Source organism: Drosophila miranda, chromosome XR (assembly GCF_003369915.1).
Source record: "Drosophila miranda strain MSH22 chromosome XR, D.miranda_PacBio2.1, whole genome shotgun sequence".
In the NCBI taxonomy this organism is placed as follows: domain Eukaryota; kingdom Metazoa; phylum Arthropoda; class Insecta; order Diptera; family Drosophilidae; genus Drosophila; species Drosophila miranda.
Genome location: NC_046674.1, coordinates 13,361,717 through 13,387,431, shown reverse-complemented (window position 1 = coordinate 13,387,431; position 25,715 = coordinate 13,361,717). Strand labels below are relative to the sequence as shown.

The window sequence follows — 25,715 nt, the reverse complement described above, 5'->3', positions numbered from 1 at the left end:
TTAAAAATATACCGTAAATATACTGACAAATTCAATTTCTATGTTACATATTCCTCGTTTTTGATATTCCGTGGAATATTAATAGATAGATAACCGGTTTAAAAAAGAGCGTAAAAGAGAGCCTTTACCGATTTGAAGAGAGCAAAAAGAGCCAATAACCGTTTCGAAGAAAGCAGCTCGGCCATCGATACTATCGACTGGATGCGTGTGGTGCGCGCCAAATATAAATTGTTTGATAGTGAATGAGCGAAAAGCATTTAAATGCAATCTTTTGGAATAATTGATTTAAATCGTTTGCTTAAAATTACTATGGAAACAATCAATGTAGGCAAACATCGATAGGCAGCCATATTACGTAGTGTTGGGTAAGCAAAATCTGCAATCTTTTTTTAACACTTAAGCTCTGATTTCAAACACGTTTCCATTTGTTATTAATGAAATAAGTTAAATATATCCAAGAAAAACAAAATGTTGAGGGTAACACAAACAAAAAACGCCCTGCTGGATGGGGCCACTATAGCAGAAGATCTATACACAACACCAAAGGACTGCGAAGAGGGCTTCGAGAGCCTCGAGTTGCCGGGCAAGAACCCAAAAAAAGTGAACCCACGTTCAACATGCAAGTGTCTTATTAAATATTAAATGAAGTTGTTTATATTGACCATCCATGTGTTTTTATGCAGTCCTTCGTGCTGGAGTTCTGACAACAGTTCGGGGCTCCGCTTACATGGAATATGGCAACACAAAAGTCATGGCCATTGTGGCGCCTCCACACGAGCTGAAGCGCGCCAGCGCCCGCCGCAAGAACATGGGCGTCATCAATTGCTTTGTGAACTTTGCGGCCTTTGCCACCGGGGAGCTGGAGTCGGCGCCGGAACGCGAAAAGCATCTGGGCAGCATGTTGTCCAAGGCCCTGGAGCCAGTTGTCTGCCGCACAGAGTTCCTTAACTTCCAGCTGGACATCCGAGTGCTGATACTGGACGACGACGGCTGCCTGCTCAGCACGGCCATCAACTGCTGCGGCGTGGCCCTGGTTGAGTGCGGCATCTCCACCTATGACCTGGTCACGGCCTCCACGGCGTGCATTTATCGCGACAATGTGTTCCTCAACCCCACTGCCAAGGAAGAGGAGCTGCTGCGTAAGCATCGGGGAGGCGACGCGCTGGCAGGCAGTGAAAACAGCAGCAGTACCACAACCGGCGCTCTCCAAGAGCACGGCTTGATCACCACTGCCAGCATGGACACCTTTGATCAGCTGGCCCAGTGCCAGCAGTGTGGCTATCTCAGTCCCGGCACTTATGTAAAACTGCTCGACTACACCCTCGCCATCAACAAGTCGCTGCTGCAGATAATACGTCGCGTCCTCACGGAACGCATCAAGGAGCAGCACGAGCTCGATGTCCGCGAGAAGGCCGAGAGCGCCCTGGAAGACCAGCGTCTGGCGGAGATCATTGAGCGACTCGGGCGGCAGGGGTTGGATGAGTTTATCCAAGCCAACATCAAGGAAGATCCATTTGTCAAGAGATAGTTTCCCCCAAATAAATGTTGCTCCCACGATCAATATAACTTGTTCTCCAAATTGAAATGTTTACTTTTCAAGCTAAAAATAGGCCGAAATGCTTTAAAACGCTACTTTGTCTTACTGCTGATCCGTGGAGGCCTCCAGCACGGCGCCGGAGTAGGCCAGATCCCAGTAGTGCTCCACTTGATGCTTCTGAAAGAACTCGCGCGCCATTTTCTCCATGGGAAAGATCTTGAATTTGATCTCGCCAAAGTGACGACGCTGGCTGGTGCCCTCCCAGACCAGGACACACGAATTGGGCACGTCCTGGCCATCGTTGCCCTTGGCTAGATCTTCGTCCCACTTGATGCGCGTCAGCATGAGGCGGCGGTACTTTTTCTGCTGCTTGGGACCGCCTTCCACCACCACGACACAGCAGTCGCGGAAGAGGGCAACCGTGCCCGTCATCTGCAGCTGTTTGGCATTCGTCTCCACCTTGAACTTCTTGCTCTGATTGTCCTGTAGGTCGCGTATGCGATAGACGCTCACATGGACGCCGCAGCTGGTGTCCTCCTTCAGCTTGCGCTGCTTCTTCTCGCTCTTCTGCTCGCTGGTCAGCTTCCTGGCATTGTTGGCATCCTCGTGCGCCTTCTGCCGCTTGGCCATCTGCTCGCGCACATGCTGCTCCATTTTGGTGGGATCCTGAACGGCATCCGAACCGAGCACCCGCATCAGATTCGAAATGCGCAACTTTGGCTCGGGCGGTGCCACTAGTCCGAGGCGTATCTTCTCCTGTTCCTCCTTCCAGGCCTCACGACGATTCTGGCGGCGCAGCTTCTTGCGCTCCTTCTTAGTGAGGAATACAGGCAAATAAACCGGCTTCAACGGCTCATCTGCAAAGGCGGAACATTGTTAATTCTATTTACGACATGGAAATGGGAGTGAGTGTTTGTAACGTACTTGGCGGCTTCATTTGAGTGGGATGCTCGATGAGGTTGCTGATGGCCGTCTGGCGTATGCTTATCTTACCGCTTCCCTCGTCCAGCGTCTGCAGATCCTGTGTGAGGATAACAGAGTCCCACCACTCCATGGCCGGCACATCGTCGGGCATGTCCTGCTTGGGGGCAATCAGCGCCAGTTTTGTAGCCGACGAGATGCCCGTCTTCCTGGCTATCTGCGATATTTCGTTCTGCAGCCGCTCCAGCTGGCTCTTCATGCGCATCCGCTCGGCCAGCTGCTGGAACTTGCCGGGCTCGTGAAAGCGCAGCATTCGCTTGTTCCGCACCGTCGGCTTTAGGGCGATGCGGTCGTCAAAGTACTTGATGGCATCGTCCTGGGCAGAGCCGGCCGCACCCTCGCCGCTACGCTCGCTGGGTCCCGCTTGACGCTGGAACACTTCGCGCTTCTTTGCCCGTATATTGGCCTTGAGGGTAGGCGTAACCGTGGGTATGTTAATAGCTCGTCCGCTCTTGTCGACGGTGCGTCCCTCATCGTCGAGAATGAGCGGCTTGGGACGCTCCTGCTGCTGGGCAGCCGCTGCAGCGGCAGCCGCCACGGCTGTGGGTTGGATGAGGTTGGCCAGATTGCCCGTTAGCTTGGCACGTATCTGGGCCTGCAGCTCTGCGATCTTTCTGGCCTTGTCCGCATCCTCGGGGGTCGGCTTCTTGGATAGCGCCTGTGCTGCCATGGCAACGGGCATACCAATCGAAGGGACAGAGGCTAGTAGGGGATCCTTGTCCCGCAGGTTGCTCAAGGCTCTTTTCCGCTCCTCGATTTCGCGCTGGGCATGCGCCATCATCAGCTTGATTTGCGTGGAGCTAAGCGAAGAGGCTGCGGCGGCGGCTGTGATGGTCGGAAGCAGCTCATCGCCGTTTTTTTCCTTGACATCGAAGCGAGATTTCTTCGGCGCTTCGACGCCGTCGGCCCCAGGCACGGCTACAGACGCAGCAGCGCGCTTTTTCGCCAAGTTCTGTTCTTCGCTGTCGCCATCCTTGCGCGTTATAATGGACGACATAATTCGCAATTAAATTGGTCTGACTAAAAAGTAAAAATTATTTACCAAGAACTTTGCACATTCCTCTCGCGTTCTATTGGTATTAAAAAAAAACGCATAGGGTCACACGCGGAGCCAAATATATTTACTCGGTAGAGGTGTCAAAAATCGATGGCACTATCGATACTATCGATGGTTTTGCTACTATTCATGATACTATCGAGCTCTTATCGGTCGCTACCCCTTGTCTACTTTGATTTTGAAAAATGCAGTGGTGTCAACCGAAAATCTTGAAGATCCCTTAATACATTCAAATTGCAAGCGCATGGTTATCTTTTTTAGAAGTAGCACGATCGCATATAAATAGTTCAAGGTTCAAATGTTGGCAGGCAGGTTTCCTTTTTTTTATAAGAGAAATAAAAAATAGGCTTTTGATATTTGAAGGTCGCACAGCAATCAGCCTTGCCTTGCCACCATATAAGATCCCCGATATAAGAAATTAGGATTTATTTAATTTTCTTGAAAAATAGCCTTTAAACTACCTTTCTATCCAAAACTATCGAGTGGTGCCGTTTTCGTTGGTTTGATTGGTTTCTATTTGAAACCTATCGATAAAATATACCGTCCGAGAAATATACCAAAATATACCGTCTCATTTTAAAAATATACCGTAAATATGCTGACGAATTACAGTTAAATTGTACATATTTTTTGATATTCCGATTAATCACCATATTTTCTACTTGACTGGTTAGCTTTAAATTCTCATCATTATGGATCGGTTACAGAAAATAACGTTTGAGCAAACAAAATAACCAGTCTATCCAATCGATAGTACCGAAAGCCGTTTCTTGGGATTGTTATCCCAAGAGATATCGTGGTATTTTTTTTTAAGAAAAAATAAAGGATAGGATGCACCTACAAGAGTAAATTCTATTACTAATATCATTATTAGTATTATTTTCCGGTTTAACACAAGTTGTTATCCTATTTAAATAACGGGGGCTTAGGTGGGCTAAGTTCGTTTTTTCATCGGTATATTTTGGTATATTTCCGAGGGTCAGACCGTATATTTGTTCGCTCTCCGCTCCGCCATATTTGTTAAAGCCGCTTGCAACTTGTCTATTTTTTTTCTCGTCGTGTCTGTGTGTGATCAAATAATTGTTGTGGAAATAAGACGATTATAGTGTGGATAAATAGCTTAAAAGTTGCATTAAGCTGCAAGCATGGCATCGGAGGAAGAGAACGACGATAATTTTCAGGGTAAGTCCATTGTTTTAGTCTACATTTGATGAGTTGAAAATTTCTGGTTGCTCAGAATCTGAGAACCGTGGTCATGTTCAAGAGCCGCGATGCCGCGCAGCGTGCGTTTCATACACCCCCATGCCCCTTTATTATTATTGTTTGTTATGGTCGAAAATGCCAATAAGAAATTTTGACTCGCAGCATTCGATCGAAATGATTTATGTTACAACAAATCTTGTGAAATATTTGATGTGTGTGGCGCGTTTTTCTTAGGTTTTGCGCCTCCTTCATTCTACACAAATTTATTATTGCATTTTTGTATTCTCTCGTTTCGCCAATGCAAGACACGTATAGCCGTCCCGCTCGCACAACAAAACATCTGTTCTGCGTTCTGTGCGGTTGTTTTGTTCTATCGGCATGTAAAACTTTTATTAAATGCACAAAATCATGTGTGAACTTGTTTCCACCTAAGCCATTTATTAGGTAAGGACTATATTTTAGATTATCATCTGATTTTGGGCTATTTAATTTCGATTAAATTGTATAGTCGCAGTATGGCCGTATACGAACACGGACGCAATACCAGTCGCGGTGTTACCGTTTTGCGATAACAGTATGACCGTATTTGAAAACGGCCGAAATCCAGAGCCCGAAGAGGGCAACCACTTACATTCATTTCATTGTTGCTTGGACGTGGCAGCCATGACGTGATTTTCTGAATTTTTTTTGTTGAACCAGATTACACTATTAATTATAAAAAGAATTGTAGTTTAAGGGAAATACGTGCATTAATCGTAACAGCATCGTTTGCAAGCGGCTCAATTAAGTGTTAACCGAAAAATCCAGTGCGTAATATAGTTTAGAAGTGAGTGCAAAAATCTGAAAATTATCAGAAATATTGTGTAAGAAAGAAAAAGAAGCGAAAAAAAATATAATGCATATGCTCAAAACGGAACGGAACAAAGATGCGTGAAAATTTTGTCGCATTTACATTGCTGAATATACATATGTGATTTTCCTTCCACTCCACACGGTGCTCCCCGCCCCCCTTCCGGCTGTGCTCTGTTCACTCTTGATTGATTTCTCCACTTTTTGTGTATGTGTCTGTATGTGTGCGTGTTATGCACGCGCGCTCCAGCTAACGTCGCCGTCTGTCGTCGCCCCGACCCGACTCTGAACGAACTACAAAAAATAAGTTAAAAAATACCATCGAAAACGTATTTTACGCGTTTCAACTACATTTTTAAATAATGATACAAACGAAATAGTAAAATCAACTTTCAAAAAAGTGCCGCTACCGTACAAAATACAGAAAAAAACCACTTAACCAAAATATGCCAACACACAAGTAAGAAGCAGCATTGACAGAGAAAAGAAGAGAGAAGAAGTAGAGAGAGACAGAGAGAGAGAGAGAGAGAGAGAGAGAGAGAGAGAGAGCCTGGCAAGGAAATTGCTGGAATGTAGCAGAAAACCAATAAACAATATGTCGCCGCCGCCATGTAACAACAATATTATCAACCCCAATTTTGCATAGAATTTATGTTAATTCACTCGCAGCTGTTCCCGTTGTCTGCTGCCTGCCCTCAGCCTGTCCCTGCCCCCATTTTTTGCTTCTCATTCTCGAAGCTGTTGCATTGTGGGCGTGCGTCTATATATATGTATATGCATTTACACGAATGTGTGTGCGAGTGTAGAAGTTATCCTAGAGAAAAAACGTGGGAGGGAGCGGGAGAGGAGCTGAGGTGTGCGTCTAATTTTAACATTAAACTTTTGTTTGTTGCTGTTGCTGGTGTGACTCGCTCGTTCTAATTAGATTTTCTGCCTTAGTGGCGTTATCCTTGTACGGTTGTTTGTTTACCCGCTAAGTAACATCGATTTATGTATATACATACATATGTATTGAAAATAAATGGATGATGTAGCCGCCTCCCTATTTGTGACGTTAGAGAGCTCTCTTTCCTTCCCCATTCCTCATCCCCCTTCCCCCGCATGACTGGCTAGCTGGCCCACTTGCTCGCGTTGGTTGTCTCTTGTCGTCTCGCCGTCGCGCGTCGGCTCTCATTTCGCAACTTCAGCATTCCAAAGAAATCCAATCCAAGACTTCTCTTTGATTTCACCAACATTGGAGCGCTTCGTTTGAACCAATTCTCACCCATTGCCGGTTTTGATTCATTTTTAACCTATATTTAATAAAATATTCAGAAAGCATGTGTTAACCAGATGATGAAAGTGTTTATTTTTGCACCCGTACATGAATGACAAACAAACAAACCGCAATTTATTTTTCATAATTTATGGTTAGTCATTGTCTCTTACAAGTAAACAATCGAGTAATGCGACATTGCATAAATTGCACAAAAACAACAACAGCAATTGAGATGGAAATACAGTTGGTGCGAGAGAGAAAGAGAGATCGAGCGAACTTGCTTGCTGTTTGTAGGTGTAAGTACTAGAGTGTGCGTATGTGTGTGGTCGAGTGCCACTATTTTGTGCAGTATTGCAAGGGAACTAGAGAGAGGGAGGAGGAGGTAGAGAGCTTCTGTGACGTATTAGGAGATTGCTGCTTACGTACGCTGCGCCCTGGACTTGCGTAGATGGGCTCGCATTGCTAGGGACCTGGGACCTTCTGTTGAAACTGCTTGCCGTTTATTTGATTTTCTCGTAATAAAGATGAACACAAAAGGTTTTCTAGCCACCCATTAATTTATTCATTTGGCTGTTGCCGAGGGACTGGCACGTATAAATATCCACTTGCATATACGTATCGTACTCAAAAATGATATGAAACAACAACAACGTGGCGCCAACAGAAATAAAATTCAATACAAGAAGTGAAAGTATATTGTGTCTGTGTTTATGAGAGCTGCTTTACTGCTTGCAGGTGTGTGTGTGTAGTGTTGGTGTCTCGATCTTACCTTGCTTTTGCGAACGCGAGCACGAAACTACAACGTGCCGTCACACTCGCACGCATTGCATTTAATCATGCCAACAACAAGTGGTGCTTTTTTATATCCGCATGTGTGTGTCAAAATGTATGGGTGTGTGTGTGTGTTGTGTGCTGGCATTTCGAAAAGTTTACTTGCTCTTAAAATCTACAAAACTATATGAAGCTCAAATAAGAAATGTAAATATTATTTTCGCTTGGAAATCGTTCTCCCAAATAGAACACTCAATTTATTGATGGGGGTTTTTTTTATACATATACATATGGTATTTGTTGCTGCTGTTCTTTTCATTTTGACATTTGACGCGTTTTTTTTTCGCTCTTTTAAAACGCTGGTAGTGGTGTTGGTGTAGCCGTACTACCACAACTATAAAATCACAATAAGCAGACTGTCGGGCATATTTTGCTGTTTTTGTGCACACAAATGAAATCGGCAGCATTTGACATTGATTACTGTAATACCTTTTGCGTGTGTCTATCTGTGTCTGTTCCGTTCCTGATGTTTCTCTATGTGTGCTTTTCAATATTTGTGCAACTGCTTGTTGTTTGTGCTGTCTTTTTTTCTACCTATTTACAGTAATTGTGCTGTTGCTCGATCACGAGCAGCGGTGGAGAGGGAAGGCCAGGCAGGCCGCGTTTCAGTTTTGTTCGCTTGAGTGTTGTATGTATTTTGTTTCAGATTATTCGTCGCCCACTGAAACCACCTTCGCATGCACATCGTGACAAAGTTCATACATCAATTGATATTTTGGAAGTTGCGATACATTCATGTACATAAATCTTTTATGTACTCTTTATATACGAGTTTAATTATTTGAATACATTCAATGCACATGTGTGCAGGGCAGAACACCCACATATGCAAGATCGCTTTTACTGATATCATTGAGCAGTAGACATGTAACTGTGCTTTGTTGCTATGGCTCGCTGGCTGAGATGCTCTCTTTTTTTTGGAGACCACACCCCCTCCCCTTCTGCATATCAACCGAGAGGCGACTCGTCCAGAGAGGAGGGGTGGAGGCGAAAGTGAAGGTCATTAATATTTGCATATGTAAATGTTTACGCATCTGAGCGTAGCGCGTACCAAGCGAAAATGTCAAAAAACATAAATGGTCTTATGGCAAATGAAATGCCGTTCGTTTCGTATCGGTTGCCGTCCATTGTGGTTTCCGTTTCTCGGAACCACTCGCCTCTCGCGACACACAAGAACACTCGGTGGGGTGCTTTTTGTTTTTAATTGGTTAACTTAATTGTAATTGGTATCGGGGGTTCCACTTTTGTCATGACAATTCCTCATTTTTTGCTGTTAAATTGTTACCGTAAATAGGTTTATGGGTAACTATTCTATTTTCTGTTTCTGGGTGTGTGCTCTGTGTGGTGTGCCGTGTGGCAAGGTAGGGTGGAAAAGCTTTTATGGCCGCACCGCACCGTACACAAAATTGCGTCGAACTTGTGTTGTTTGTCCGCACTATCTCGATATCGATGCTATTTTTTGGCACATGTAATCGAAATCGTTTGTTTTACCAGTGCTGTCTAATTAGCCAATTAGCTGCTAGTGCTGCAAGCTGTCACTTCACTCTGGCTTAGCTTAGTAGCGTAGCGACTAGGTGCATAATTGTTGCCAACGAACGCCATTGCCACCACTTTGCTGCCTCTGTATGTGTGTATGTGTGTGTGTGCGTCTGTACGTGTGTACGTACCCGTATGTATTTTGATTATTGTAATCCGTCGTTAACTTTGGCATAGTTTCTCGTCTCGCGGGGCTGAGAAACCAGAAAATAAAACCGAAAAAAAAAACAACCAACATTAAAATTACCAACCCAAGAGACAGGGCAGAGGCACAACAAAAGCAAAAGTAGTTGACAGCCAGCACACCCCGAGAGAGCTCTGGTCTGGTCTGGTCTGGTATTCGTGGTATGGTTTGTGTCTCTGCCACCACCAGCCAACAGCCAACAGCCACCAGCCTGCCTCTTGTTACATATCTTTGTAGTTGTGCGGTTGTATGGTTGTAGCTCTGGTCTTGTACTTGTTGTTTTGCGGTTGCTTTAGTCGTCGTCGTACTCACGCTCTTGCCTATAATGTTTATATAATTTTTCGTATCTTTCATTTCTCACATGCACCGCTTTGAGGTTTTTTTTTTTTATGGTTCGTTGTGGGTTGAGTTTCGGCTTTGTCTTTTTGGTGCACTCTTTCAACCACCTCCCAACACCCAACAAGCGGACCCAAGCGCAACTTGAGTTCGTCTGTCGGTCCTTTCTTGTGACTACCTGATAGCTACATACATATATCCTGGTATTTCCTACCTATATGTGGACTGTAGTGGAAGGAAAGATCTGTGAACCCCCCAGTTCCATTAGCAGCAAAAAACAGACACCGGAACACACCGGAAACTACGGCATTAGACAAGCCGAGACACAAGCCACAAGGTACAAGGCACAAGCCACAAGGCAAGGTGATGGCCATACACTGATGACGTTCTGCGAAAGCATCTATGGAATTCTGCGGAAGTTCAATTAGCAATCACTACTACAAGTACAAGTACGAGTACGAGTACGTGTACGAGTACCAGTGAGAAGTGGGTGGCAGAGCCATGACAAATTTGTTGCAATTGAATTTGAACGTTTTACTGGAAGCGAAACGTAAACGCTTAAGCCAAACTTCAACTCTGGGATGCATCCCATGAAAGAGTCATTTAATATATAGATTTTTAAATGAAATATTAAAAAGTTGATTGTACACTGCGGGTTTTGTCTGACCTTCAGTCATTTTCGAAAAGATATAGCCTCCATATACTCGTGCCTATATGCGAGACGCAGGCATATACAAAATGTATATTCATTTTTTATAATGAAAGACACGGCCAACAGCAACAAATTCATAACAAGCCCCAGAGAGGGAAATACCAGTCGGTTGTTGCTTGTTGCTGTTGTTGGTTGGTTCGTTGGGTTGGTGTGGTTTCTTTCAAGTCCGTTTTTAGTCCAGTTCCAAATTGCCAACACTGTTGCTGTTTTGTGGCTTTTGTTTTTGGTGTTGTCGTCTCGTATCGTATCGTATCGTATCGTTTCGTCTCTGGCCTCTGATCCAATAAGAAGAAATCCAAACTGAATCTGGGAAGACAAGTTTTTCGAACGCGAACGCTTCGGGCAGCAGCACCGCCGCTCACTCTCGAATCGAATCGAATCTCTGTCTTGGAGTGGCCTGGCCTGGCCTGGCCCGGCCCGGCCCGGCCCGGCCTGGTCTTGTCTTTCGAAGCCTTCTAGTTGCCACGCCGCCTCTCCATCCGCCTCACCCGGACCATGTTTAGTATCGGGTTTTCCATTGGCTCTTGGGGCCCGGGGCTTTTTAGCTTTTTGGGTGTTGTTGATTAGCATGCATATGTATTTGTGTGCGCGTCAACAGCCATAGCCACAGCCACAGACACAGCCACAGCCACAGCCACAGCCGCCACACAGCAGCAGAAGATATCGTACTTTGCGGCTTTGTGGCCGCCTGTGTGTGTGTTTTGTCGTTACGAAACACATATAAAAAGTTTTTTATTTGAAATTTATTTAAGTTTTGCTTTTGGGAAAAACAAAAACAGCTTGACTTTATTTAAATTGTTTAAAAAGCCAACCGATAAACTCAACTCTCAGACCAGTTAGGTTAGCAACACACAAGATGTTTGTGGGGGGGGGGACGGACTGCGAAGAAGAAGCATTCAGGGGGACTTTTCTCAATTCTGGTATTCCGCCGCTTGGCTTGGCTTGGCTCGCTCGCTCGTTAATTGACCCACTATTAGTGGTAGACCCAAATTGGTTTCTCACAAAGCTGGAGATATTATACCATATATTGTGGCTCCCTTTGAGCCCTGGAGATCATCCATTTATCGATATTTGTTTTACAAACCTGCTCCATATAAAATTTCAACAGGATATTTTCGCGAACCTCGCCTTGCCCACATTTGCCTACCATTCTACAATTAACAAAAAAAAAATATGAGCCTGCCTGTAGCAGGGGGAAAAAAAGGAATGGGGAAACGTGTGCCGGTAGTTTTTTTGTTCATATCCTCCTCATCGTGCCGTTTTCTGATTAAATTCAAATTGCTTTTTATTGACGATTTGTATATTATTATTTTTTCGTCGAAAACCAGATTCTCTGACAGTGGAGCCCCAGTGGAGCAGGGGCTCAGTTCAGGTTCATAAAAACAAAGCTTCGTAGAAAACACACACACTAATTCCAAAGTGGTTTCTTGGCTGAAACAGCTGCTAAAAGCTTTCTTTATCCAACCAGCCCATCCATCCCGCACCATCGATTAAGTGCGGTAATTTTTGTTGTTTTAGTTGCAGCTTTCAAATTAACAGATAACACTCTGTCCACGTAAATAAGTTCGAGACCCACACGCAACCCGCCGCACATTACTAATCTAATCTGAAGTAGTGTGTGTGTGTGTTTGAGTTTGTGTGTGCCCCCAGATCCAGATATGTGTATGTTGAAATTTTGATTTATGCCGATTCACGGTCAATGTTTTTCCGATTTCAATTCCTTCTCCTTTACTCTTTTCGTATGTCTATGTCATAGAGAGATAGAGGCCAGGGAACGCTTGAATTACGCATTTCCGTTTAACATTTGGCTGTTTTGATGTTGTTGTTAAAGAAGCACATTCTGAATTATGCAATGATCTGATCGCTTCGAACTGGATATGTTTCAAATCGGTCATTGAACGAACACGGTTCATTTGTTGTGTCGATTCTTTAGATGTCTTGAGAGAGAGGGAGAGAGAGTTCTCGGGGCTGTCTGTCGTTCATTTTCATGGGGCCACAAGTTCAGTGTACCTTCCTTTTTTTCTTCTTTTTTTTGTTGCCCCGTATTCTGTTGTCTTTATTTTGCCAAAGGCGTCAGAGTTCAGCGCTCCAAGAAGCTTAGGATATGCCTGCCGCTTGTCTCATAGGTTTTTATTATTATTCTGGGAAACAAAATAAATTGTTACTGATTATTATCAGGTTGAGCTTTTTCCCCGAACGATAGAAAGACGGATTTTTCATGAAAAGGCATTAATTTTTATATCTGTATATGTATATGCTTATTGCTTTCGATTGTTGAACTTGAAATTAGATGGACGCTTAATTCGGATATTTGTGGCGAATCTATGAAACATTCTCCTTGTCGATACTTGATGAGGTGCTATCGATACTCGGCAATGCGATATGTTTTATTACATACTTAATCGTGCATCCCTAATCTGTTGTAAGCTTTCTTCTCTTGATGTCGGCAACGGGCAGTGTTTCTTTTGATGGCATCTAACGGTTAATAACCTCTAACGGGGATAATATGCAATTGTCGGAACCAAGCTGAGAATCGAATCGCATTGGCGAGACGACGGCATTTAACACCTTTTTGTTTTTATATAAAATATTTATTTTTCATCATAAAATATTTCCTTACTCAATTTGTTGTTGTGTGATTCACACACAAGCACAGGGAGAGAGAGAGCGAAAGAGAGAGAGAGAGAGTGAGTAAGAGAGTCTCTGTCTCTGATATACGCTCACGCAGAGGAGGCATTTGTGGGTGCTGCCGCTGATGTTTTTGTTGTTGGCTGTCATTTCTGGACTATAAATAGCTTAGCGCTGAAGATAAAATTTATAATATTGCCATTTTATTATATAAAACAGAAGTGTGTGCGTGTGTGTGCATGTGTGAAAAGTTGGCTCTCCCTCTCTCTCTCTCTCTCTCCTGCTGGGGCATGTGTATGCGTTTTGAAAATGCACCATAATGGGGAAAAACACACAACAGAAATATTTGTATATGTGCACATGTACATGTACATATGTACAATGTCCAAGGCATTTGGGATTCCCGTGTGGGCAATTACCAATAAGGCGGCCGTCCTCGTCACAGTCCCCCTCTGTGTACGTCCCCTTTCCACTCTGTTTGCCATCATTATCTGCTCTGGCAATTGATTATTCACTTCACACATACTTGCGTGCGCACATGAACATATGCATGTATGTAGTATGTATGAGTAGTACTCAAAAACACACATTTGTACTTAGCACCGAAGCCGTTATTGCTCTCAGCTGTCGCCGTTGTCGCTTGCATTTCAAGCACTGTTATTTTTTAATAGTAGGTGCAAAGTCTGGCAGGGCTGCCAGATCATCTTGTCCCATGATAACATCAGCCAATACAATGCCCAAGTTTTGGCCAATGGCTTGCATCTTGCAGTGGCACCACGTTTCCAGCCGAGACACGTGCAGTGATAAGCCAGTCCCATTCAAAGTGGTTAGATAGCATTTTGGTCGCATTTTTGCATGCAACCCTGGTGGGTCGGGAATGCGTGCGTGCGTGCGTGTGTGTGTGTGTGTGTGGTAACCCCGTAACTTCTGCCATGATTTATCAGTCTCTCGTCCTCTCGCTCCGACACAACACACAAGTGAAACCGATTATGGTACTATTTAAAAAGAGAGACCGAGACCCATTGCTCGAGCTGCCTTACCTTATTATTACTAAACCTTGTTTTTGTTTTTGTCTCACTTCCTCATTCATTTGACATTGTTATCGGTGGTTTGAGTAGCTCTTCTTCTTCGTATTCTTCTTCTTCATGTGGTTGTTGTTGCAGTGTCAAAGAATCGCTGCACAGGGGAACAGTACAAAGAAAATTATTCCACACAGCTGACAGCTGCTTCATCTATTTTTCACCCATGAGATACATATGTATGTATGTAGATACGTACATATATAATATATGTATGTTTGTATGTTTGTACATACATTTATTCATGAGAATGCATCTCCATCCCTCTCCAGTTTTCTTTTGAGCATTCCATTCCTATACTCTCACGTATTGTATTTTATTAAAGTTTCCATTTATGTGCGAGTATTGTTTTATTGTGTGGCGGTGGTTGATGGCCGCGCTCGGCTCCTGTTGCCTGCGGGCCAGCTGTTGAACAAGTCGTCCTGCTCCGCCATACATACGAGTATTTTTTCTTTTCCTGTACTTGTGTGCATTTCCTCTGCCTGCCTGCGTATCCTTGGCCTTAGTGCTCCCTCCCTCTGATATTTGTCCTTCTTACTCGCTCCCTTATCTTATCCTTGGCCTTCCGTCTCTCTCTCTCTCTCTCTCTCTCTCTCTCTCTCTCTCTCCCTCGGCTTATCCTTCTTCATACACCTCTCCCTCTCCCTTGCTTGGAGAGTGCATTGGCCTTTCGTCGTTCAGCGGCTCTCAATGCTATTTAAGCGGCATTTTGTGTTGTTCCTGTTGTTGTAGCCAAACGAAACTTGAAATTGTGTTGCTGCTGCTGTTGCTGTGGTGCTCCTCTCTTTGTTTCGTTTTCGCGTTTGTTGTATTTGTATTTGGTTTTAGCTAATTTGTTTAGAGTTGACTGCAAATTTGTTACTACTGAGGCACGAACACACAGCCGCGACATTGTACATATTTATGTATGTATGTATGTATAAATGAGTTCATAAAGTTTTTACCTTGACAAAGTGGGGTTGCTGCTGCTTTGGATAGTTTCGTTTGTGTGCGTGTGAGCTTATTTAAAAGTGGGCTGTTTCTGTGCATCCTTGTGGGAAAACAGAGGGGAGATTATTCAAAGGAAAAAGTTGTGGTGCTTCCGGAGATCCCTTATTTCCTTACCAGTCACTTTATGTGATCAGTTCTGCCTCTCTCTCTCTCTCTCTTCCTTTCTATCTTTGGTTTCTGTTCGTGGCTATTCCGGATACCTGCCTACCCCTACATTTTTGCGTCCTTCCCCCCCCCCCACGACGGGAAGTTCCAGTTGAAGAGTAGCAAGGTGTGCGTGCGCCCTTGACTGTTTTACCCACTGGCAAAAAAAGAAGTAATAAACGAAACAAAAATAGAGTTTCATTGTTGAATACAAACACACTGCAAAACATTTGCAGGTACAAAGGTGTGAATGTGTGTGTGGGTAGGCAGAACAGAACTGAGATAAGCCCAGCCAGGCCAGAAGAGAGCATAGACCAAGAGACGGCAGTCACAACGGTAGACGAAAACGTCAACAGACAACACGACCAAGCACGAACAAAACGAAGACACGCCAAAAATGTGAACGCACACACACATGCAAAAGGGAGCACCCGCTACGGTAAATCTACCTGAAAGCGGAAAATTTTCGTATGCAAAAATGTCAAAAGTGAACACAACCCCAACCACATGCAAAAGAAATATGACGGAGCGAGTGTCTGCACTCTTTTTCGTGTGTTCGTTTCCCAAAGAGCGCCTTAAGAGAGTCAGCGACAAGAGAGTGAGAGAGAGTAGCGAGAGCCTACGTAGTGGGCCTGCAACGTAAACATAAAACAGCTGAGTTTTTCAAAACGTATGATCGTTAGGCTCCGCGTAACGCGAAATAAACAGTAAAGTAAAGGAGAATTACGGAAGTGCGAGTACGAAGCGGATGTGTGGAGCGGAGCTGAAAAAAAAGACAAAAGTGGAAATTCACAAGTGTTTTAAATACAAAAATCAACCAAAGGTGTTTTCTCTTATCAGAGTGTAAAGTGAAAATAAGAACATTGCAATATTCCAACAACAAGAAACGAATCAAAACGTAACAGCAGAAATCAAAGAGGACGACGACAAGCAAAGGCACAGTAATCCATCAATCAACCAACCACAATAAGCCCAAAAATAAGTACGAAACAATTCTAAATATGCCATAAACATATGATTTTAAACTAAAGTTGGACACAATTTTATAGACAAGACCAACAGTTGCCGCAGCTGCTGCAGTAGCCCCAATAAAAGCGTCCGTCGTCCCATTTGAAAGCTTAAAGCACCTCTCCCCATCGCACTTTCCAACACTGCACTGTGGAGCCTAAGCAGGCAGTGAGCGAGAGGGCGAGAGCGAGCGAGCAACAGCTGATTGGGATAGTTGCTGTGCTGCTGTTGGGGAATCTGCGCAGAAAGAGAGAGAGCAAGAGCGAGAGCGAGAGCGAAACTACTACGTGTGACGTGTGTGGGGGCATACAGGTGGCAGAACAGCTGTTCCAACAACAAAAAAGCAATACAACAAATATCCATTTTTCTAGAATATCCCATTGTAAGTACAGAAGTGCATTGTCCTTGTTTACTTTTCGTTATTAAGCTGAAATATTTTCTTTCATATTCTGTACCTGCACCTAGACCCCGACTGCAGTTGTTCCACGTATAAAGTAAGCTATTTGTTTAAATTTTTTTTTTGTCATATTTTTGCTAAGACGTGCGCTGACACACACACACACACATGCACGCATGCAGACTACATAAGAGAACAGGCGTAAGAGAGTCGTTAAGAAAAGAGAACAGGTCTTCTCCTGTCTAACGGGCAACGTTTCTGGCTAAGACATTGCCAAGTGCGCACATTAAATCGCAAACTTGTTTTCGTTTTTCGCTTTGCTCCACACGCTTCACTTACAACAAAAGCAACAACAGCAAGAGCAAGAGCCACAGCCACAGCCAGAGCCAGAGCTGTGGCCGAAAGACAGCAAGTGATACAAGGCACGTACGTACGTTAATACATGGCCTAACGAGAGCCCACTAAGAGAGGGAGAGCCAAAAGATAGAGAGCAGAGCGACAGAGAGAGAGAGAGAGAGAGAGAGAGAGAGAGCCACCTCGACATCAGTGATCTGCTCCGTCGCACTCGTTGTCGCTTGGCCACAGCGGCCACGGGGCGGAGTGAGCGGTGTAATAAACGAGTGCACAGTGAGCAGAGCAGAGAAGAGGAGGAGAGCAGACGACGGCGACGGGCAACCACTTGAAAGCAACTCGTTTCGATTTCATTTAGCAGATACCTTTTGTACGTTGATTAAGATACCTTGGGACTCACATACAGCCCCCCGATCCCATACAAAAGAAGGCAAATAAACTGCAATAAAACACAAGAAAACATTGGGAACCGAGTGAAACGTGTAAATAAATGTGAATCGGAACGTTAGCAATAAAGAAATATATGAAAATTCCAGTGCCAAGTACAAACACAGATAGAAATACGAGAATTCCAAAACCGAATATGTCTTGAGTAAAAGTGTAAAGCGAAATACATGTGAAATACACGAACGCATACATCAATAGCAGAAAGAGAAAAAAGTGGTTAAAAGGCATTCAATATTAACAAAATATTTCAACTGAAACGTGAGAGTGTGTGCGTTGTTGTGAGTGTTTAAAGTAAAAGACATACACACACATATGTAGGCCTCCACATACACTCGTGCATACATATTGAAATACATATATATACATACGTACATATGTATCGATGTGCAACTAATATAGATGTGGACAAGAAAATATAATAAGCAGAGCCAGAGCCAGAGCCATAGCCATAGCCACAGCCATAGACATAGCCAGAGGCAGAAGTAAAATATATAAAAATCGTAAAAACGTACAAACACAGATGATTTTTAGCAAAAAGCGAAAAGAAAAAAGATCAAGCAGCAGCAACAAAAACAACACAACGGAGAAGCCAATCAAAACAGCAGTTGTCTCGCTTCAACGCTCTCGCTGCGATCGACAGTGACAGCAGCAGCAGCAGCAGAAGCAGAAGCAAGGCAAGGAGCCGAAGCAAGAGCGAGAGAGACCAAAAGCAGTCACGGACGTGTGTGAGCAGAGCAGACCAGCATTGATTTGATTGCTGCTGCTGCTGCCGTCGTCTTTGATTTTGCTTATGGCCGCCGCTGACTGACCTGAGAGCACCTCTTACATATGTACATGTGTATGCACTACACACATGCATAAACAAATACATTGACAACTGTTGGCACCTGGCGCAGGAGTCGCTGCCGCTGCGGTACTTTCAACAAGCGAATTTTACAACTACAACAAAAGTAACGGCAGCAGCAAAAGCAGTACCAGCAGCACACCCCCGTCACACCGTCACACCGACCGCCTGCAGAAGCAGAAGCAGCAGCAACAGAGCAGAGCATACATGCGCCTACCTTAACCCAATTAAAACACCATATTATTTAACAAAAGAAATTGTGTTATTTGCAAAGAGCACACACATCGAAAGAAACAGACAGGCGGACAGCTAGAGAGAGCGAGAGCGAGGGAGAGAGAGAGAGAGAGTAATACAAAGCAAAGAGAGCAAGTACAACAATTGGGAGTGCAAATATCTACCAGAAGACTCTTTTTGAAAGTAGACAGACATATACAAAAAATATGTCTTCCATACGGAAGTGAAATTCTCAAGTGAAAAGGAAGCAAAATACAGCCGTACATATACGGAGCGGTTGCGTTTATTGATCCTTGCCTGCATTTGAAAGAAAAACACTTTTTTTTTTTGTACAAAGCTCAGCTTAAAGAGCCAAAAGAGAGGAAGATATATCTGTGCACCTCTCTTCGTAAGTGTGTGTGTGTGTGTGTGTGTGTGTGTGTGTGTGCGTGTTTTTGAGAGTGCAATATACATATATATATAAATATATATATATATATGCGAATGTGTGTGTGTGTCAAACTACACGTCTTAGCAACAACGAAATTCATTTTACGATTACAAAATACTAAACTAAAACATTGTTAACTTGTACAGAAACATCAATCAAAACAACAACTGAAAATAAAAATCAAGTGAAGCAATCATCACCAGCAAGCAAAAACATTAACAACAAGCAACGCATCTTCCAGAAGCACCCTTCCAGACGTCCAAACGTTCCAATTTGTGCGCTTCCTTCCTTCCTTTGTACCCGTTTGGTCTATCACACGGGTCGGTTTTCCATTATTTTGCAACACTGGCTGGCCAAGCGTTCTGTCCTGCATCCTCTCACCTATTGCCATTCACCGTGCAACGGCACATCCTCCATCCATAGAAGGAACGGAACATTGAAATCACAGTTTGCACATCCATCCGATTGATCTGATCTGGTTCGATTCGATTTGCGGCTAATTGCGCGCACGTTATGACCAATTCGATTGCGTCAGCAAAATGCCTGCCCAATGCACTCTCGTCTGGCAATTATGGTATGTCGCAAAGCCACCGTTACACCGATGATAGCAAGGAGTACATCATAGTCAAGCTCACCGACTCCGCCTTCCGTGCAATCGAGGAATACCAGCGGGACGACAATGCCAAGCGCCTGCAGCCCGGCCAGCGGGCCAAGATCCAGTTCATTGGCAACACCGGCGTCATACAGTTCCCCTCCCGCCCCTCGACGACCGAGGGCCATAGCAGCAACAACAATGGCAACAACAGCAACAGCAACCTACCTTCTGGCGGCAGCAGCAACCCTGGTGGCAGCCACATGGACGCCAATGGCGGACGCAAATTTGGTTTCACCATCAACAACATGGAGGGTACCCTCGAGTGCGTCCAGCAGCAGCAACAGAACCTCGGCGTCCTCGGTGCGGTCACGCTCCGGATGCGGATACATGCCAACGACGATGTGTACGATACGACACGCACGAAAATGGCCATTGCCGAGGAGACGGAGAAGAGCAAGTGCATACGGGAGATCAAGCCAAATCAGTCGGATATTGGGCGTAAGGTGAAGAAGGCCCCATCGTCCTCATCCTCCCTGTCCGGATCCGCTACGGCTTCGATGACGACGACGACAGCATTTCATCATCACAGCAACAGCAACAACAACCACAGTGGGAACAACAACAGCAACAACAGCAGCAGCAGCAATAGTTTTAATAGCAACAACAACAACAACAACAATAGTCGTAAGTTAGGTTCATCGCCATTTAATGGTCTAGGAGTAGGAGGAGCAGGAGCAGGAGCAGGAGCAGGAGTAGGATCATCATCGTATGCCACATCGTATGCCGCCGCCACAGCATCACAGCGATCGCCCAATCCGAGTACGCTGGGTGGCAGCGGCACAGTCAATGGCGGTGGAGCGTCGAATCGCTACCACAGCAACAGCAACAACTCGGCCTCCTCGCTGGCCTCAACATTTGCCAATGGAATATCGCAGGGCTACAACATGAGCGGCAGCTCGCCGAGGGACAGCCAACCAATCAACAACAACAACAACAGCACCAGCAGCAGTAGCAACATCAGCAACCACACAACAACCACAACCTCCGCCATATCCATCTCCTCGACAAACGGACGCAGCAAAATGGTTAGCGGAGGCGGCAGCAACTCGAGGAGCGGCAACAACAAGTCATCCGGTGGCAACAAGATGTCAGATGTGTCGAGGCGCACCATTCGGGAGCGCCTGATCCACTTGCTGGCGCTCAAGGCCTTCAAGAAGCCGGAGCTGTTCGCTCGACTGAACAACGAGGGGATACGGGAGCGGGAGCGCAACCTGATTACCAGCATACTCAAGGACATCAGCACGATGGCGCAGAACACGTACAATCTGCGGCGCCAGATGTGGAACGACGTGGACGAGAATTGGCCGTACTTTAGCGAGCAGGAGGTGCAGCAGCTGAAGCGCCGCAAGCCCCAGAATCTGACACCCCCGATGAGCTCCGATGCGGGCAGCTCGACCTCCGGCCAGAGTCCCACATCGACGCATACGGGAAGCCCACCGCCGCATGGCAATGGCGGGGGAGTGGGTGGCGGTGGCGGCGGCAGCCTGAAGCGCACCAGCCTAGAGTACGACGAGACGATGTTCAGCACTGTGCAGCCGAAGAAGCAGCGCATCAGTCACTACAAGAAGGACACTCCGCCCTCGGCCACATCGTACCCGTCCTCCTCCTCCGTGTCCGTGTCTGCCTCTTCCGCCTCATCGAACCGGAACCGCTACACGCCACCGCAGCGACAAGGGGGTCCGCTGGACGATCACACAAGCGGTGATCTCAGCTACAATGTCCTGGACAACATGGAGGAGTTCATGAGCTCAACGGCAGCGGCGGTGGCAGCAGCGACGCAGCAGCAGCAGCAGCAGCAGCACCCGAGGAGCAATAGCAGTAGCAGCAGTAGGCGTGGCAACTCCTCCCAAAACGGTGGAAGCGGCAGCGGCAGCAAGGACAAACGTAATTCAACTGGCAGCAATTCCAGTAGTTCCAGCGGCTATGAGACACAGCTGGAGCGCAATCGGACGACGACGGCGGCGACGGCGAGCATGCCAGCGAGTCGCAACAGCAAATCCTCGACAACGCCGCCCAAGCTGGCGACCAGCTTTGTGCCAGCAGCCACCGGAGGGGGAAAAGGATCTGGATCTGGAGGCAAGCAACGTTCTTCGGCGGCGGCTAATCTGCCACTGCAGCAGCAACAGCATCAGCAGCAGCAGAGCGACTACAACTCTTACAACAACAACACCCATGCGGCCTCCAACAGCAAGAAGCGTACGAGTAGTGCATCATCATCCAACGACAGAGGCCAGCGCCAGAGGAGCTCGAACTCAAGCTCAGGCTCCTATCAACAGGTTCCACCTCCCTCCTCCGCCACTGTCTCCCGTTCCGCATCGGCGTTGTCCGTCCACCAGCACCAGCAACAGCAGCACCATAGCCATCAGCAGCAGCAGCAGCACCTGCAGCAGCATGGAGCTCCGGCAGCCAGCAGCGCCCAGCACCCATCGCCCACACAGCAGCTGGCGGCGGCTACCCATGCGTATGCGAACGCCGATGCCGATTCGTCCTCGAGCCCACGCTACGACTTCAGCCAATACGTTCCCATACATTCACTGGAAGTACGTAGACGCTACAAGACTGAATTTGAGAGCGACTATGATGAGTATCGCAAGCTGCTGACCCGCGTCGAGGGCGTGCGCAACCGCTTCCAGACCCTCTCTGAGCGCATGGACAGCGCCCGGCGTAGCGACAACGGCTGCGGGGACTACGATCAGATCAAGCGCCAGATTGTCAGCGAGTACGAGCGCATCAACAACGATCGCACCATCCGCGAGGACAAGCAGCGGTTCGACTACTTGCAAGCCAAGCTGGCCCACATTAAGCAGCTGGTTACCGACTATGACCAGACATTGATCACATTGGCGGCTACGCCTGCGCCCGCACCGGCACCGGCACCTGCTCACGCTCCTGCCCAAGCACAAATGGCGGCGAGACACGCGGAACAGCAGCGGAGACAGCAGCAGCACCATGCGGTGGAGACGATAGAACAGCATCATCCTCAGCAGCATCAGCAGCATCAGCAGCAACAGCCACAGTCGCAGTCGCAGGAGCCTCAAAGCGATTCGGATGACAGTTCCGAAAGTTCGGATTCCAACGATGATGATGATGATGATGAGAACTGCGAAGATTCCAACTCCAATACCGACGACGATCAGAACCGCGACCGCTACTGATACACACACAACTACTTCGATGATCCGCGTAACCCTCCCTAACCCAAACTCCCTCTAACCCCTAACCCCATGTAAAAAGGCAAAACAAACAAACAAACAAACAAAAAATGAAGAAGAAAAGGAAACTATTATATACATAAATACAACAAATACTATTATAGTAAAAACATAATACAACAAACAAAAACATAAACATAAACATGAACATAAACATAAACATAAACAAACAAAAAATCAACAACAAAATACAAGCGAGCGAGACACCGCGAGAAAAACACCAAGCAACAAAAATGTTCTTCAAGAAATTGTACTGCAAAAACACCAACAAAGAAAAAACAAATGTTGAAATTACGGAATATGTTAAAGCAAAAATATATAAAAAAAAAAATTTAAATAAAACAAAAACAAAAATACACACAAAAACAGAGAAAACCTTTCGCTTAAAGATACTTTTTATCGAAACGAAAGATGCATATATAACTTGTACACATATATGAAACTATTATATATATAAATATAGCAGATGCAGGATGCAGGATGCAGAAAGCAGAATGCAGAACGTGCATGAGGAGACAAAATCAATATTTTTAAACGCGTTTGAGCAACAATTTATAAGAGTTGTAGACTTAGACATTTTTTTTTTTTTTTTTGTTGTTGAACATCCCAGACCAGACATGAGAGCAGCTTGAGAATAAGATCGGATCGTAACTAAATGAGAAGAAATAAAACACACGCGTGTTGTGTGTGTTTTTCTTTTTTTTTTGCTTGCGTTTATTGTGTGTAATAATAATTATTATATTATTCTAATTATATCAACTTTTAAATATAGTCTATATGTTTTTCGTTTAATCTAATACGTTTTTTTTTATTTTTCTATCTTGATTTCTGTTTTATTTTTTTGTTTTGTTTTTTTAACATTTTGTTACAAACGGCAGACAACACACGGACACACACACACTCATACTCATCCACAAAATTATTGCATTTTTTCGGGCATAGCTTTTGGTTCTATAGAGAGAGAGAAAGAGCACAAAATGGCCGTAATTTACAATTGCAAGCACAGTCATTACATGTAGAATGTAGAATCACATGTAGATGCGATGTGGAATTTCATGCAGGATTGACCCGTAGACTTCCGCCGGAATTGACTGGAACTGGCAGCACAGCAGCAGGGCAGAATTGTACTTCAAAAGTACTACGACAGTCGTGTGTGTGTCAGTCTTTCAGTCAGCTCCTGGTGAAATACGGCCCGGCCCTAGGGAACTGTTGAGAACCAAAACTAGCACTTGATATTGAGCCAATGTTTGCCAAACCATTGAATTCCGTGAATGACAGACAGAGACATAAGGATACACAGAGAGCACCCAAAGAGGCAACATTCAATAATAAATATATTTTCCTTTCGGTGTTGCGGCAGGCGGGGTTGATGCGCGGGTGTTGCATGCGGGCGTGCCTCTAACAATAGACTGAACTTTTCTAACGACTTGTTAATTTCTAGCGGCTTTTTTAGTAAAAATTATTCGTCTGTTTTTAATCGATAACTAGTTAATTTGTAATATATACATGTTTTTTTTTTTTATAGCCACAGTAGAAGTACAGGTCCCCCAAAAAAGATCCTATCTATCCGTACTAATTTTATTTGAATTATTTTACCACAAGCAGAGAGACAAAGAATATTTATATATATATATATTTTTTTTTTTTGCGGGGTGTTTAGAAAATTCACATTGCTCAAAAAACTATGATTGAGGGAGGGGAGGACTAATGGAAAGGATATACATTGCATACTTAATGGTTGTATCAGAGCTACTATTGCGGCCCTCTTTTAGTTTGTAGTAAGACCAGACCATACCCAGACGCTTCCTTAAGTAACAGTAACAGTAAAAGTAAAGGTAACGGTAACGGTAACAGTTAAAGTAAAATTGAAATTGTAATTGTCGCTTGAGAATTATCAAATAATTTGCTGAAAACTCTACTAGTGTCCAAAATGATAGGGAAGGGAGGAACGATAGGGTAGGGAAACGAAAGCATAACAAAGCATAGGATCTAACACGAAATTGTAAGTGAAAAACAAAAAACCGAAGAAATTTTAGCTATTTCGTTGCAATATTTTTTATATACGATATTTAAGTAGAACTGTGGGGGGGAAGAATTGGGCTGAACGATGATAAACGATAAATGATAAATGACGATGATGAATGTTGACAAAAACGAAAAGGGGAAAATCAAACGGAATAAATCGATTCGTAGCAATTACAAAAATCATATATACAATTTATATACAACTAAAAATTATATATATATTATATACAACATTGACATTTGATAAGTAAAGCAAACAAAAAAAAAAAACATACGGAAACTTACTAGTTTTTATATAAATGCCACGCCCACAACGCCCACACACACACACCACACACACTAACACATCAATTGATGAGAAAAAAAAAATTAAGGAACTTAATAAGGAATATAAATGAAGTGAAATGAAATGAATGGAAAGTGAAATGAGAGTCGAGTGCGTGCCGGAGTGCCGTGAGAGAGGAGAACGGAAAAAGTTAAGAGTACGATTACGAAGGAGTAGACCAGATCAAGAGACATGAGAGAAAAATATTATTATTATTATTATTATTATTATTGCTATTATTATTGTATAACTAAGAGCAAACACCGCTGACAAGACCAGCAGAATGAAAAATCTTACAAAAAAACGAGATATTGTTATATACTAGTAATGATTAAGAGACCACAAACAAACAAACAACAAAATGAAAAACGGAGAAACAACAAAAAAAAACTTGACAAAAAAGCAAAAAAAAAAAAATAGAATCAAATAAAATATTGAATCGAAAAAAATACCGCCGCTGTT

General features: G+C 44.5%; 4 protein-coding genes across 8 annotated transcripts in view; 3 read left to right on the top strand and 1 right to left on the bottom strand.

The window, feature by feature from the left end:
* The first annotated feature begins 381 nt into the window (after positions 1–381).
* On the top strand, positions 382–1,579 carry LOC108152954 (exosome complex component MTR3). The gene is made up of 2 exons (XM_017282653.2): positions 382–619; positions 684–1,579. Exons 1-2 carry the CDS (start codon positions 469–471, stop codon positions 1,526–1,528), a joined length of 996 nt encoding a protein of 331 aa, XP_017138142.1. The 5' UTR covers positions 382–468; the 3' UTR covers positions 1,529–1,579.
* LOC108152953 (U4/U6 small nuclear ribonucleoprotein Prp3) lies at positions 1,564–3,645 on the bottom strand. Its single transcript, XM_017282652.2, has 2 exons — positions 2,462–3,645; positions 1,564–2,394 (listed from the first exon to the last, which is right to left on the bottom strand). Exons 1-2 carry the CDS (start codon positions 3,513–3,515, stop codon positions 1,640–1,642), a joined length of 1,809 nt encoding a protein of 602 aa, XP_017138141.1. The 5' UTR covers positions 3,516–3,645; the 3' UTR covers positions 1,564–1,639.
* A 938-nt stretch (positions 3,646–4,583) lies between these two features.
* Positions 4,584–25,715, top strand: part of LOC108150981 (chromodomain-helicase-DNA-binding protein Mi-2 homolog) — a 29,188-nt gene continuing 8,056 nt past the window's right edge. For both annotated transcript variants that reach the window (XM_017279322.2, XM_017279321.2), the window contains exon 1: positions 4,584–4,757. In XM_017279322.2, the coding sequence (XP_017134811.1) occupies positions 4,721–4,757 (37 nt within the window). In that variant the 5' untranslated portion in view covers positions 4,584–4,720. The remainder of the gene's footprint in view (positions 4,758–25,715) is intronic.
* On the top strand, positions 5,419–25,254 carry LOC108150984 (RNA polymerase II elongation factor Ell). 4 transcript variants are annotated; one of them, XM_017279330.2, is made up of 5 exons: positions 5,419–5,584; positions 16,166–16,307; positions 16,375–16,715; positions 16,799–16,827; positions 19,183–25,254. In XM_017279330.2, the coding sequence occupies exon 5, from the start codon at positions 19,550–19,552 to the stop codon at positions 22,844–22,846; it is 3,297 nt and encodes a 1,098-aa protein (XP_017134819.2). In that variant the 5' UTR covers positions 5,419–5,584; positions 16,166–16,307; positions 16,375–16,715; positions 16,799–16,827; positions 19,183–19,549; the 3' UTR covers positions 22,847–25,254. The 4 variants fall into 4 exon arrangements, with proteins under 4 accessions (XP_017134819.2, XP_017134816.2, XP_017134817.2 ...); XM_017279327.2 differs by having other exon boundaries at positions 5,419–5,604; XM_017279328.2 differs by having other exon boundaries at positions 5,419–5,604; positions 16,149–16,307.